The sequence below is a fragment of the Marmota marmota genome, unplaced genomic scaffold (assembly GCF_001458135.2).
Source record: "Marmota marmota marmota unplaced genomic scaffold, marMar, whole genome shotgun sequence".
NCBI lineage: Eukaryota > Metazoa > Chordata > Mammalia > Rodentia > Sciuridae > Marmota > Marmota marmota.
The window spans coordinates 190,993-203,475 of record NW_026005599.1 but is presented as its reverse complement, the minus strand read 5'-3'; the positions used below and the strand labels follow the sequence as shown (position 1 = coordinate 203,475).

General features: G+C 41.4%; 1 protein-coding gene across 1 annotated transcript in view; it reads right to left on the bottom strand.

Moving 5' to 3' along the window:
• Nucleotides 1-8,188: 8,188 nt before the first annotated feature.
• Nucleotides 8,189-12,483, bottom strand: part of LOC107160715 — a gene marked incomplete at its 3' end in the record, with an annotated part of 116,588 nt that continues 112,293 nt past the window's right edge. Inside the window, 6 exon segments of the mRNA XM_048797566.1 lie at nt 8,189-8,204; nt 10,081-11,163; nt 11,230-11,698; nt 11,701-11,733; nt 11,736-12,063; nt 12,065-12,341. Coding sequence (XP_048653523.1) covers nt 8,189-8,204; nt 10,081-11,163; nt 11,230-11,698; nt 11,701-11,733; nt 11,736-12,063; nt 12,065-12,341 — 2,206 coding nt within the window.

Sequence of the window (12,483 nt, the reverse complement as noted above, 5' to 3'; positions counted from 1 at the left end):
CTATAAAGAGAATCTATAAAACAAGAAAAGTACATTCTAGAGATATAAATCCAGAAGTTAAAGAGATCCCTCTCATAGAATTCATATGCAATCAACAGCTTAATGAGGAGTACAGATGAAGGAGAACCTTGGTGAGTACTTCTAATTAAAATAGCACTTAAAGTGAAAAAAAATGAGCACCACTTCTGGAAATCAGAAGACAGCATCAATTTTAGATGGCACAACACTTAATTTTTCAATTAAAATCTTGAACCTGAGGCATGCCAGCTATTGCTATTTATAATCAAAGGTAAGTAAATTAAAACTCACTATTTAAAAACTACTTGTATAGAAAATAGAAACATTTAAGAACAGAAAGGAGATAAATGACATATATACAAGAAAAGATAAAAAGTTCTTTATTATTAATCTTGGAATTGTTTGTTTAGAAACCCCGACATATTGTAAAAAAAAAAAATCACTATCTTAAAATTGCAATGAGATATGAATAAGAGATTAATTTGGAAAATAATAAGTACTTATTTTAGGAATTGGGGATCAATGAATGTCTCTTGCTATTTTCTAAAATCTTTAACAGACAATAAATTAATGGGAATGGACCCATTCAAAATTTAGTTATTACTAGAATACTGGTAGGGTGATTTCCTACCATGAGTGCACATGGAAGTCCCTGAGGATGATGCCTAGCAGCTATAAATTAAAACAAAAAAGTCAAAAAGGTGCCTTTATTTACAAATATGACCATGCTGTGGATTGGTCTACAAGCATTAATTTGCTGATCTTCATGCTATATCCAATTTTCTGCTGATGTAGCAAATCACTTTAAAGCTACTTTACATACCTCTCTCACTACTTTGTAAGCATATCTCAACTTGTGTCACACAAAATTTTTCAAGTGACTCTATGTAAAATTTTCAAAAATTCAGATTTCTAAATCACATTACTTAAAAAATTTCTCTTTTATTTCTGTTTTTGAATTCCGTTACTCCACATGACCAATTAGTATATTTAAATAGCACAAAAATTTAGAATACGCTAATTTGTGTATCCCAAGAAATATTGTCTTTGAAATATTTATTCTTCATGGAGCTTTCTTATGCACATATGAACAAAATTTAAAAATCAGCTATATAACACATTACTAAGAAATATTCAAGGGGTCTTTTAGTTAATTTCTATCTTTATGAATTTATTATTAACTACCTTGGTCTAATGTGGTTTCTGTGCCATATGTATGTAATGTAAAAAAAAAAAAAATAGAGCCTGGGTATAATGGTGCAGGCCTGAAATCCCAGTAATGGGAGAATAAATCAGGATGATCACAAAATCAAAGCCAGCTCAGCAACTCAGTGTGGCACAAGGAAGGTAGTCATGCTGAGGTGTAGTGAAGAGGAGCCATGCAGGACTGGTTGAAGTTGCCTGGGAACAGGTACAGAGCCTGCACTGTTGTGCTTCAACTACATGGTTAGGCACAGGTGAAACATAAAAATACTGAGCAGCAGACACTCATCTTACCATGTTTTACACAAGAGCAGAAGCAAACAGCAACACATTTTTCTGCAACTCTTTACTATAGTGCATCAGTCACAAAGTGACCCATTGCAAACTGTGTTTAAGTCTCCCCTCAGCTTTCAGCTCAGTGTACAGACTTTGCCTATCCAATAATCTCACCTGAAGAAGCTTAGCGCTGTGTGTAAAGGATGGAGCAATATTTTGAAGGTTCAAAATATTATCTATTTATCTTTCAAAATTATAACAAACATCAATTTATCAACATTTTATTTATATTAAGTTTATAGAAAAACTGGAATACACATCTGGTTTTCTTTGGAGAAAATACACCTGCTTCTAACCTATTTTACTACATTGATGCTGCTGCTACTGTTTTAAAGTTTTAAATTGGTCAGCTCCAGACTTGATCATCAGTGTTGAAAGTGACACATTGAGTTCTAACTTCAAAGTTGGTCCCAGAAAATACAAGCACACACTCAAGCACCCACCTATTGAGACACTCCCTGTATTCTCCTTACTTTTCTTCCTTTTTTGTTTTCTTTTAATTTTTTTTTCTTTTTTCTTTTTATTTTTTTTAATTAGAAGTTCTTAGTTGCTTCATTAAAATAGCACAAATTGGCCTTTTAATCTGAGAACTTGTCTCTGTAGCTGGACAGCTCTTGAACCTTATTCTTCATTGCTAAACAGCCCTTTCTACAGAAACATAGATACTTTTCTGACATCCTGCTTTTTGTTGTTTGTTTCTTGTAGGACCAGAGCAGATGAATTTAAAACAAGTCTAATTTCTGTTCTTCAAAAATCAATTCATGTTTCTGGGCTTGAGATACTAAAGAAGCAACCCCTGGCTTGGCTGCAGACCTCATCTGTCAGGAAACCCAATGTAACACCTTTTTGGGCTCCTGTGACTAAGTCCATGACTCAAATGAGACCAAGCCCCACACTGATAGGGTACAAGCCTGCCACCACACTTTTCTGGGATCTGTCACCATGATGGTGTATCCCTTCAGAGTGACAGGAATGACTCCTGAAGTACCCTCAGAGTGCAGTTGACTGCTGACCTTGCTCTTCTCCCTTGTACTATCCAGGAGGCCTGATTGACTAATTTCTCCTCCGGAAGATATGAGAGGCAGGGAAAACTCATCCAAGCTGTTGCTGCTCATAGGCAGAAGATTTTTCATCTTCTTTTATTCTGTAAAGATGAAGTCTTAAAAGTTCTAATAAATGTTAAAATATGATTTTTTTTCCTTTTGGAGCATTTAATGCTTCCAACTTGTTTTCTTTCTTGGTTCCTCTGTGATGTTGTTGTTCTTATCTCAGGCAATTTAAATACAAAAGAATCTTAGAGACATATTCCCATGCTCATGACTTATCACTGAGTCTTCAGAAGGAATGTTCTTGCTGCTGACATGAGAAAACTCACCATCAGTGATGAACAGCTCTTGGCTGTACCTCTTTTGCTGATTTTGGTCTTACAGGTTTGATGTACAATATGTCAGTGCTGTGAGCTAAAGAGGTGTGGGAATGAGAGCACACACTAAAATCACTGATGAGAACAAAGTGTAACAAAACATGCTGATGTGCTGATCTGTCACCAAGATGCAGCAGTCCTGAGCCTTGATATTTCCAGAGGAAACTGCAAAGGAGTAAGCAGATCCTCTGCAGGCTGCTTGAAGAATGGAAACAGAAAGTGCTATGTCACAGCTATAATGTGCTTCTAACACATTGGATCACATGAGCCTTCAACAATAATCTAAGGTGGTGGCTCCCATGTGAGCTGCTACTAAGGCCTGCATTGTTGGTGTGTTCTGCAGACACCTGGGAAACACTGGCTTCAAAGACATCATTAGCATTTGGGGGATCAAAGCCCCAACTTGGGGATACGGTCTAGTGATATTTGTAGAGGTTGTGTTTCATGGATTTGGTGCCATGTTTAGAAAGTGTATTCTTTAAAAGAAAGTGGAACAGGTGTGATTACACACACTGTTATGCTCAAATTTGGGACCCCCAAAAGACCAGTAGAGACCAAGATCTATGAAAATAGCAAAGAGGTGTTTATTGTGAGCTAGCTTGGTCCTCTGCACACACACACAGCAACTGGTGACGCTGAGAGGCCCCCAGCCCAGGGTTTGCAGCAGTTTTATACATTCTTTGGAGAAGGCAGGGACCCCCACATACATCATAGCATCTCTTAGCAAATCATCACACACCTTGGGAAAGTCAAATAATAACTCTAAAACATGATTAGCACATTCACTTGTGGGAACAAGTTGGGTAGGGGTGATTGGTTACTACAAGAGAGGGATTCCTTTGAATTGATTGGTTTAAGCCAAGAGGGGTGTTCATGCTGAACTACATGATTTCCCAACACCATAAACTACTGGGAGGCTCATCTTGCATTCCAGGTATTTCCCTGTCTCATGCTGATTGGTGGCTGCTAGGGGATTGCTATGGGTCCCCACCTAGCCTGACTGAGTCAGGGACACAAGGTGCAGCAGATCTCTCCTGTTATTTGTAGATAAACAACTTATAAGGGTAGGAATGTGCCTAGGAGTGCTCTGTGTGTCTTTCCAAGGACAAAGGTCATGCCCCCTTCCTTGGACAGGCTTTGCTCTGAGGTAGAGGCTAGTTTTTCAGTTATTTTTTATACATTATAATCATGGTGGTGCATTAAGGGCAGGTGTAGTTCTGATTCGCATAGCAAGCATCCTCTGATTCTGTGGAAAGCAAATTTGTTTATTAGGAACAGAAACAGTCAGTTCTCCTATCTCTCAAAAGGGAGAATAAAGAAAGTGGCACATCCTTTATCATCTCAAAGACAGACAAAAGAACCAGAATATCTCCATCTCAGGGGCTTATAAATTGTCTCCTATTTCTCAATGAGAGAACATACAAAGACCAGCATGTTTAATCTCTAGCTAGTTTATATTTCTTGATAATAAAAACTGTATTTATAAAGTGGGAGTGGGGGAAAGGAAGATGGCTGTAATGATGTCAACAATTGTCATCTATTTTTTATGGATCATTGATTTTAAATCTTATAATATTTCTGAAATATCTTGTCATTACTTTTCCTGGAAGCATATTTTTTCTTGATTTTATAATATTGTTACCACTGTTTACTGGTGACAAGTCCTTGTTTCCCCAATGTTGAAGTATAACACCAGAGAAGCATGTTGAGGCAAGTTTAGAGTGGAAAGTAGAAGATTTATTAAAGGACAGAAGAAAAGACTTCTCTCAGAGGAAGAAGGGGACCCAAGAGGTGGAATCTGTGGAAGGGTGGTCTCCCCTCTTTTATAGCTAAGGTCTTCTTTCAGCTTTCTCACATTCCTGTCACATTCCTGTCCTTTGTTCTGTTATCTTTCAGTGCTGAAATGTAGGTGGGAAGGCTCAAAGGATGGGGAACAGGTAGGCCAAAGGAGTAATCTGGGAAGGAAGGACTTTTGGATTAGCATCTCGTTGTCTGCTGGGAGCTCTTTCATTGACATTTCTTTGGGATGGGCTCTGGGCCTTGGGGACATTAACATTCCAAGTGATGTTCTGCTTTTCCCAGACTCCATTCTCAACATGGCCTTAATTTTTGATTTTACTCCATAATAGACCCAATTTACCTAACTACACTAACTACCTATCTTTAAATATGGCTTCATTATCACAATGTTTACAAATTTTTTCTGTACATTATTTATGATTTGAAAAAGATTTTAAGTATTCTAACATTGCTTAATAAAAACATATTTTTAAATAGGACAGTCAATTTATGAGACTAGAACACTAAAATCTACTTTACATGGGTGTATTTGTTGTAATCATTTAAGTGAAATTACATAACTGGCAAAATCATTGTTTTTTAATGTAACAGAATTCAAAAATTTATTTTTTGTAATTTCATTGAAACTTTGAAAAGCCAACCTACAGAAACATGAATTTCTGCAAATACAATTTGACTAGAGAGTAGCTAATGGCAAACTGATTCAAGATTAAACTAACAAAAATTAAACAACAAGCTCCAGAAACACGAAAAAAACAAAGATTCTTTTGTGTTCATTGTTCATCTAGATTTCTCACAAATTGTTATGTCCAACATTTAAAAATTAGAGCAGTAACTGGATGATCTTATTATATGCAATTAATACTAAAGCTGATTTAAGAATGTATACTGTTTCAGAGCTGCCTTTGTAATCTCCAATTCTTTCCTTTTATGCTTCATCATCTTATAAGTTATTTCAATTGAATTGTAGGTGTGATATTGCCAGCTACAGGTGATGAATCCTTCTTCCCCACATGTTGAAGTTTGACCATTAGAGAAGCATGCGGAGGCAAGCATATGAAGCAGGTTTTATATAAAAAGGGGTAACAGACTCTCCCATGAGGGAGAAGGGGGCCATAGCTGGTATCACGGTATCCCAAGAAGCAAGATGTTTTCTCCTTTTTACATGTCCTAGGCTTCCTTTGTTCTCCTGCTTTCCCTCCTTATCTTTCTTCTTCCTGCTTTCTTAACTAGGTGCAGGAATGCTCAGTGGGATGACCCAAAGGTGGGAAACAGATGGGCTGAAGGTGGAAGGGCAGGACAAATAGCCAAGGACACATTAAAAACCTTATAGCTCCCAGTAGGGAGGGGAGATACCTGGGACAGGTTACCTTGGCAACAGGTTGCAGCAGGGGCAGGTTCTTGATCAGATCCCTCAGGGGACAAGTCCCCAACTTCCCAGACTTACTCAAAATTGATCTCCTTGACTGACCTAACCTTACTTACCTATCTACAATGACTTCCTGTCTAATTCTGGCATCAGGTGCATATGCCTATAAAAACACGTTTTTGACAAGCTGTAAATACATCTTTAAAAGCATGAAACTGGAAACTATCAGTCATGTGTAAAGCAATATTGACTAAAATGCACAAATCTTTTTTTAAAAGTTAAAGTTATAAGCTGATGTGAAGTTCTGTGGTAGCCCTGGGCCCAATCCCCTGCAGGAAAATATGGGAAATTATAACTTGTGCAGTGTTAGTGGTATTTGGCTTTAAACTTCTGAAGTCAGTAATAGGGACTTGAAATTTAGAGACTAGTATCCACATTATTTTCTGTAGTTTACCACTTCAAGCTTAGTTTTCATTCAGAGTTTGCAAAACCTAAGGTGAGATCTTTATCTTCAAAGGATTTGGATTTTTATTTTCATAAAATTCCATAATAGGGGCACAGGATCAGGCAACACTTTCAGACAGAAAATAGATGCAAGTACACAAACAGCCCAATTGGTTACAAAGTCAGCTTCTCAGATTGCAGATGGTGTTTGTCTTTTTTTGGTCTCCCTGCTGTTATTGGCTGCAACTTTCTGTTAGTTAGGAGCATTCTCCTAGATAGAATTTCAGTCCTCTATATAGTACAATAGATTACAAATGGTGGTTAATTTCAAAGTAGCCCTGAGGGAAGGAGAGTCAGAGAAGGAGCATGTATGCACAAAAGAAGTGGAATGATGCTAAGCTCTTCTGGAATTGTAAACAACCCAGGATCTTTTTTTAAGGGAGTAAGAGCCTGTGGAGCTTCCAGTCAAGTGGCATAAAGGCCCATGGGTATGCAAAACAGCATCCCACTAGAAAAGAAGAGGGTGTGTGAACCTGTCTTCATCATACACCTCAGTCACAGCTAAAACTTGCAGATTTCTTGTGAGACATGACTCAGCAACAGTTCTATTTCTAGTTAAGCAAAATGTGAGAAAAGTCACCACCATTTTCCTGAGGCTGTGGTCACTTTTCCTGGTTTGGCCAGGTTTAAATGTTTGTTTCCTCTCTTAGGAGCTTATGGGGCAGCTGGTTCCCCATATGTGCAGGTTCTACACTCTCATATTCAACTAAACTTAGCTGCAACATAGTATAGAATGTTCCATCAGTACTAATAAATGTATATTTGTCCTTGTCATTACTGCTTAACCTATAACATGTTTATGTTGTATCAGGTATTATATGTAATCTACAGATGTTTTAATGTATGCAGTAGGGTATGCAAAAATTGCATGCAACTACTGTGCCATTTCCTATGTACAACTTAAGCATCCCTGGGGTTTTGATGTCTATGGGGGTCCTGGAAACTATTCAAGTCGGAAGTTAAAATCCAGGTGTAAGGGACCGACGAACAATGGAGGAAGAGACCACCCAGAGACTGCCTCATGCAACAGCAACAGGGGTTTATTGAAGTTCCAGCGTGCTTGGGCTCTGTGCTCACTCAAGAAGGGAGAGCAGCCAAGAGCCCCGAGAACAACTTGAGCAGGGTTTATATACATTTTTTAGAGAGGGCAGGGACTTTACATACATCATAGTCCCCTTTAACAAATCATCATACACCATGGGAAAATCAAACAACAACTCTCAAACATGATTAGTACATTCATTGGCGGGAACAGGTCGGGCGGGGGTGATAGGTCAGTCCTAAGGCAGGGTATACATTTAAATCGATTGGTTTAGGCCCCGAGGTGCATACGTGCTGAGCTACATGGGTCCGGGTTATTAAGCAACTAGGTAGTCAAGGGGGGGATTTCGACACACATCTAATGGGCAGTTCCAGGAATTATCTTAACTGCCACAGGAATTTCAGACCTTGAGTGCAGCTTAGAAACTTTACAATACCTGGTCCTTTACAGTTTAACTTCAGTTTCTTTTATCCTTTCATTTCCCACTCCTTTTTCTGACTACTTTTAATCTTAAAAGTGATGAATTGTAATTATTGAGGGGTCTCACATTCCATCTCTGTCAGTGGAGCATATTGCTGTCTGATTACCATGAGTTTCACCTGTCCAATCTGAGCCTGGAGGAAAGAAACTATACGGTTAAGCAAACAGTGTCCTACAGTTAGTAATAGCATAAGGATGATCAAGGGTCCAGCTAGGGCCAATAGGAGTGTAGTTAACCAGGGGGACTGTGTGAACCATGACTCAAATCACCCTTGTTGAGTTTCCCTTTCTCTCTGGCACTCTTCAAGGTGTTTTCTTAATTTACTCATGGATTCTTTTACAACTGCACTATGCTCAGCGTAAAAACAACATTCTTCCCTTAGTGCTGCACAGAGGCCTCCTTCCCTCATAAAGAGGAGGTCTAACCCCCGCCTGTTCTGCAAAACAACTTCAGAGAGACAGGATAAAGACTCCTGCAAGGCTGTGATAGAGGTTTCTAATGTCTTCAAGTCCTGATCTATTGCTGTTTCTAATTGGGCCATTTGTTGTGACCCCCGGATCATAGCGGCCACTCCCGTACCTACTCCTGCAGCAGCTACTATCCCTAATAGGATGGCTAGAGTGAGGGACACTGGTTCCCGGTAGAAACGGGTTGTTTGTCCCCCTACTAGACCTTCAAATGATTCTGCATCATGATAAAGCACCCTGGGGAGTATTTGCACCATTACACAATAGTTTACAGAGCTGTCAAATACCTGGGCTGAAATGCAAGGAGTTAGTCCTGAGTCTCATGCCCACCAGGTTCCCCTCTCAGGGACTAGGAAGCCCTGTGTGGTGTTGATTTCTTCTACCTGGGCACATATATGTTGTTTACTTTTGGGTGGGGACCCTAGACATAATCCTGCCCCGGTCACTTCTGGGAGAGTTAACTTTGGATTTTCACCCCAACTACAGAAGGAGCTTTGTGCTTCTGTGGTATAAGTCCTATTAACTGTTATTCCCTCATAATATGGAGGAGCATCAGAGAGACACAGCCAGCAGGATTGGGTGAGGTCTGTCTGCGTGGAGTTCAATACCAGTATGGGGAGAGGAAGTAGAGGGTTCGGGAGTGAGAGGGTTAATGTGAGGAGGTGGGCTTGGTGGTTTGGGAGTATGTGGGAGCCTTGGCTTGATGGGATTAGGCCCAACCAAGGTTACTGGTGGGCTCCATTTAAATCTTATGGTGAACCTCAATCCATAGTCATATCCATGTACATAGAATCTCATTCCCCAAGACATTCCTGACACCCAGGACTGAGGGTGTCCTTTACCTCTAGGTGTAAAAGTTATATTTAGAGGGTTGCATAGAACTTTTGTTCCGCACTTGGTTGTCTTATATCCTACTGCATAACAGTCACGGGAGTTTAACCTGGTGTCATTCTGCCCTACCTGAATTAGACTATCAGGGGAGTTCGGTTTCCAATAAACAGTTCCTGTTTGTTCACATCCCCATGCCTTGCAATAAAAATCATTTTGTCCCCCACATGATCGTGCCTGTTTGCGACTTCGGAAGTCTGCAGGACAGACATAGAAATCCAATTCAGCCAACATGCATCGATCCATTGGGGTACTGCAACCTCCATATTTTTGGTCCCCCACACTTGTAGGGTGGTTCCTAGCAAAGTATGGGATTTGGTTGGGATTTTCTACATCTAGGATATCCCAATCACCCACAGCACACTGACAGATGTCTGGATGAAGGGATGGCCACCAAGTCCATAAAGGAGCTGTGTGTGAGATGGACCATACTTACTTGCCCAGTAGGGTTTATACCTTGCCATTGTTGCTGGACAGGCTGATGAGGATTAGGACTGCTGGAGGTCAGGGGAAGAATCCATAGCCCTATCCACACAATGGACAGGCAACTTGAGAGGGTTACCAGTCTGTTCCAGTTTCCAGCCGGAGTCTGAACAGGGCGCAGGCTTGAGATGGGAGGCATGGATCCAGGAAGCGATCCCATCCACTTTCACTGCTGTAGGTGTTATAAGCAGCACCTGGTATGGTCCTTTCCAGCAGGGTTCCAGGGATGACACCTGATGCTGTCTCACATAGACAAAGTCTCCCACTTGATATCAATGTGGGGTTCCCTCGTCTCCGGGCTGATAGGCAGTGGCCAACTGTTTCCACAGGTATTGCTGGGTGTGTTCAAGGGCTTTAAGTCTGTTAAGCAAGGGGGTGTGAAAGGAATCATTAAGTCTCAGAGTTGGGGTTAGGTCCCTTACTGGAGGAGGGGAACCATAGAGAATTTCATAAGGGGTGAGGTTACACAAAGAGGTGGAGGGGGTATTTCTTGCACGAAACAGTGCATAAGGTAGGGGCATAGTCCAATCTTCTATGCCAGTCTCCAAGCTTAATTTCGTTAAGGTCTCTTTAATGGTTCTATTCATCCTTTCTACCTGTCCTGAGCTCTGGGGTCTATAAGCACAATGTAAGTTCCAATTAATCCCCAGGGTCCTGGCCAATCCCTGACATACCTGGGCCACGAACGCCGGTCCGTTATCGGACCCTATTACCTTAGGCAGGCCGAACCTTGGAAAAATGTCATCTAGGATCTTCTTGACCACCGTCTGAGCTGTTTCTTTCTTCATGGGGAAGGCTTCGACCCATCCTGAAAAAGTATCTACAAAGACTAGGAGATATTTAAGTCCATATGTGGCTGGCTTAATTTCAGTAAAGTCCACTTCCCAGAATTGTCCTGGTCTGGTTCCTCATAAGCGCTTCCCTGCGGGAAGCTTGGAGGGGTAAGCATTAACTAATTGGCAGACTTGACAAGCTCTAGCCACCTGCTCAGCTATTTCTTTCCTCTGTGAGTCAGTCAATGATAAGTCTTTTCTTCAGTCCTTTAAGAGTGCCTGTAATTTCTTTGAGTCTAAGTGGGTGAGCTGGTGTATGTCTTTGACATACAGTTGGGATTTTTGATATTGTAAACTTGGCTCTGTAGGGTCCCAGAGTTCTGTATCTGTCTCCTCAGATGATAAGTTGCCTGAATGTTCGGGTGCGGCCAAGTCTCCTGATTGTTGTTCTCCCGGTGTGGAAAAAGTTAATAGAGTCACTCCGTTTAGGGCTGCCAATTTAGCTTCCTCATCTGCCATTCTGTTTCCAACCACCAGGGGGTCGTTTCCCTTTTGGTGCCCTGGACAGTGCACTATAGCTAGTTCCATAGGGCCCTGCACTGCTGAGAGAAGGTGGAGGATCTCATCTTTGTTCTTTATTTCCTTCCTGGCAGAGGTTAATAGCCCCCTTTGCTGGTAAATAGCCCCGTGCACATGAGCAGTGGCAAATGCATAGCGGCTATCAGTGTATATGGTGGCCCTTTTGCCTGTTGCTAGTTCCAATGCTTTCGTAAGGGCAATCAGTTCTGCTTTTGGGGCTTATGTCCCTTCTGGGAGACCAGAGGACCAGATGACATTAGTTTCGCTAACTACTGCTGCTCCAGCCCGCCACTTACCATCTCGGAGGAAGCTGCTGCCATCCGTAAACCAGGGCTAGGCAGTGGCTGGTCCTTCAAGTCTCGTCTATACTGGTTTCCTCTGCCAGTATGTGTTGACAATCATGAGTGACAGGTTCTGATGATTCTTCTGGCAGCAGCGTAGCTGGGTTGAGTGGAGCAGGGGGTCCCAGCGTTATTCTGTCTTTGTCAAGCAAGAGGCTCTGGTAGTGGGTTATTCTGGAGTTTGATAGCCACCTGTCTGGAGGCTGATGGATGATGCTCTCCAGGGCATGGGGGGCTATAATGGTTAGCTTCTGTCCCAATGTTAATTTATCAGCATCTTTTATTAGAAGGGCTGCCACTGCTATAGCCCTTAAGCAATGGGGCCACCCGCTAGCCACTGGGTCCAGTTTTTTTTTATAAGTATGCTACTGGCCTTTTCCAAGGTCCCAAAGTCTGAGTGAGCACTCCCCGTGCTATTCCTTTCTTTTCCTGGATGTAGAGAGTGAAGGGTTTTTCTACATCTGGGAGTGCTAAGGCCGGAGCAGATAGCAGTGCCTTTTTGATATTATCAAAAGCTTGTTGGTGCTCAGGGGTCCATTGGAACTGGGCATCCCCCTTTATCAGCAGGTATAAAGGGGCAGCCAGAGACGCGAACCCAGGAATCCATAACCTGCAAAAGCCAGCAGTCCCTGGGCTGGGGATGTGGCTCAAGCGGTAGCGCACTTGCCTGGCATGCGTGCGGCCCCGGGTTCAATCCTCAGCACCACATACAAACAAAGATGTTGTGTCCGCCGAAAACTAAAAAATAAATAAATATTAAAAAAATTCTCTCTCTC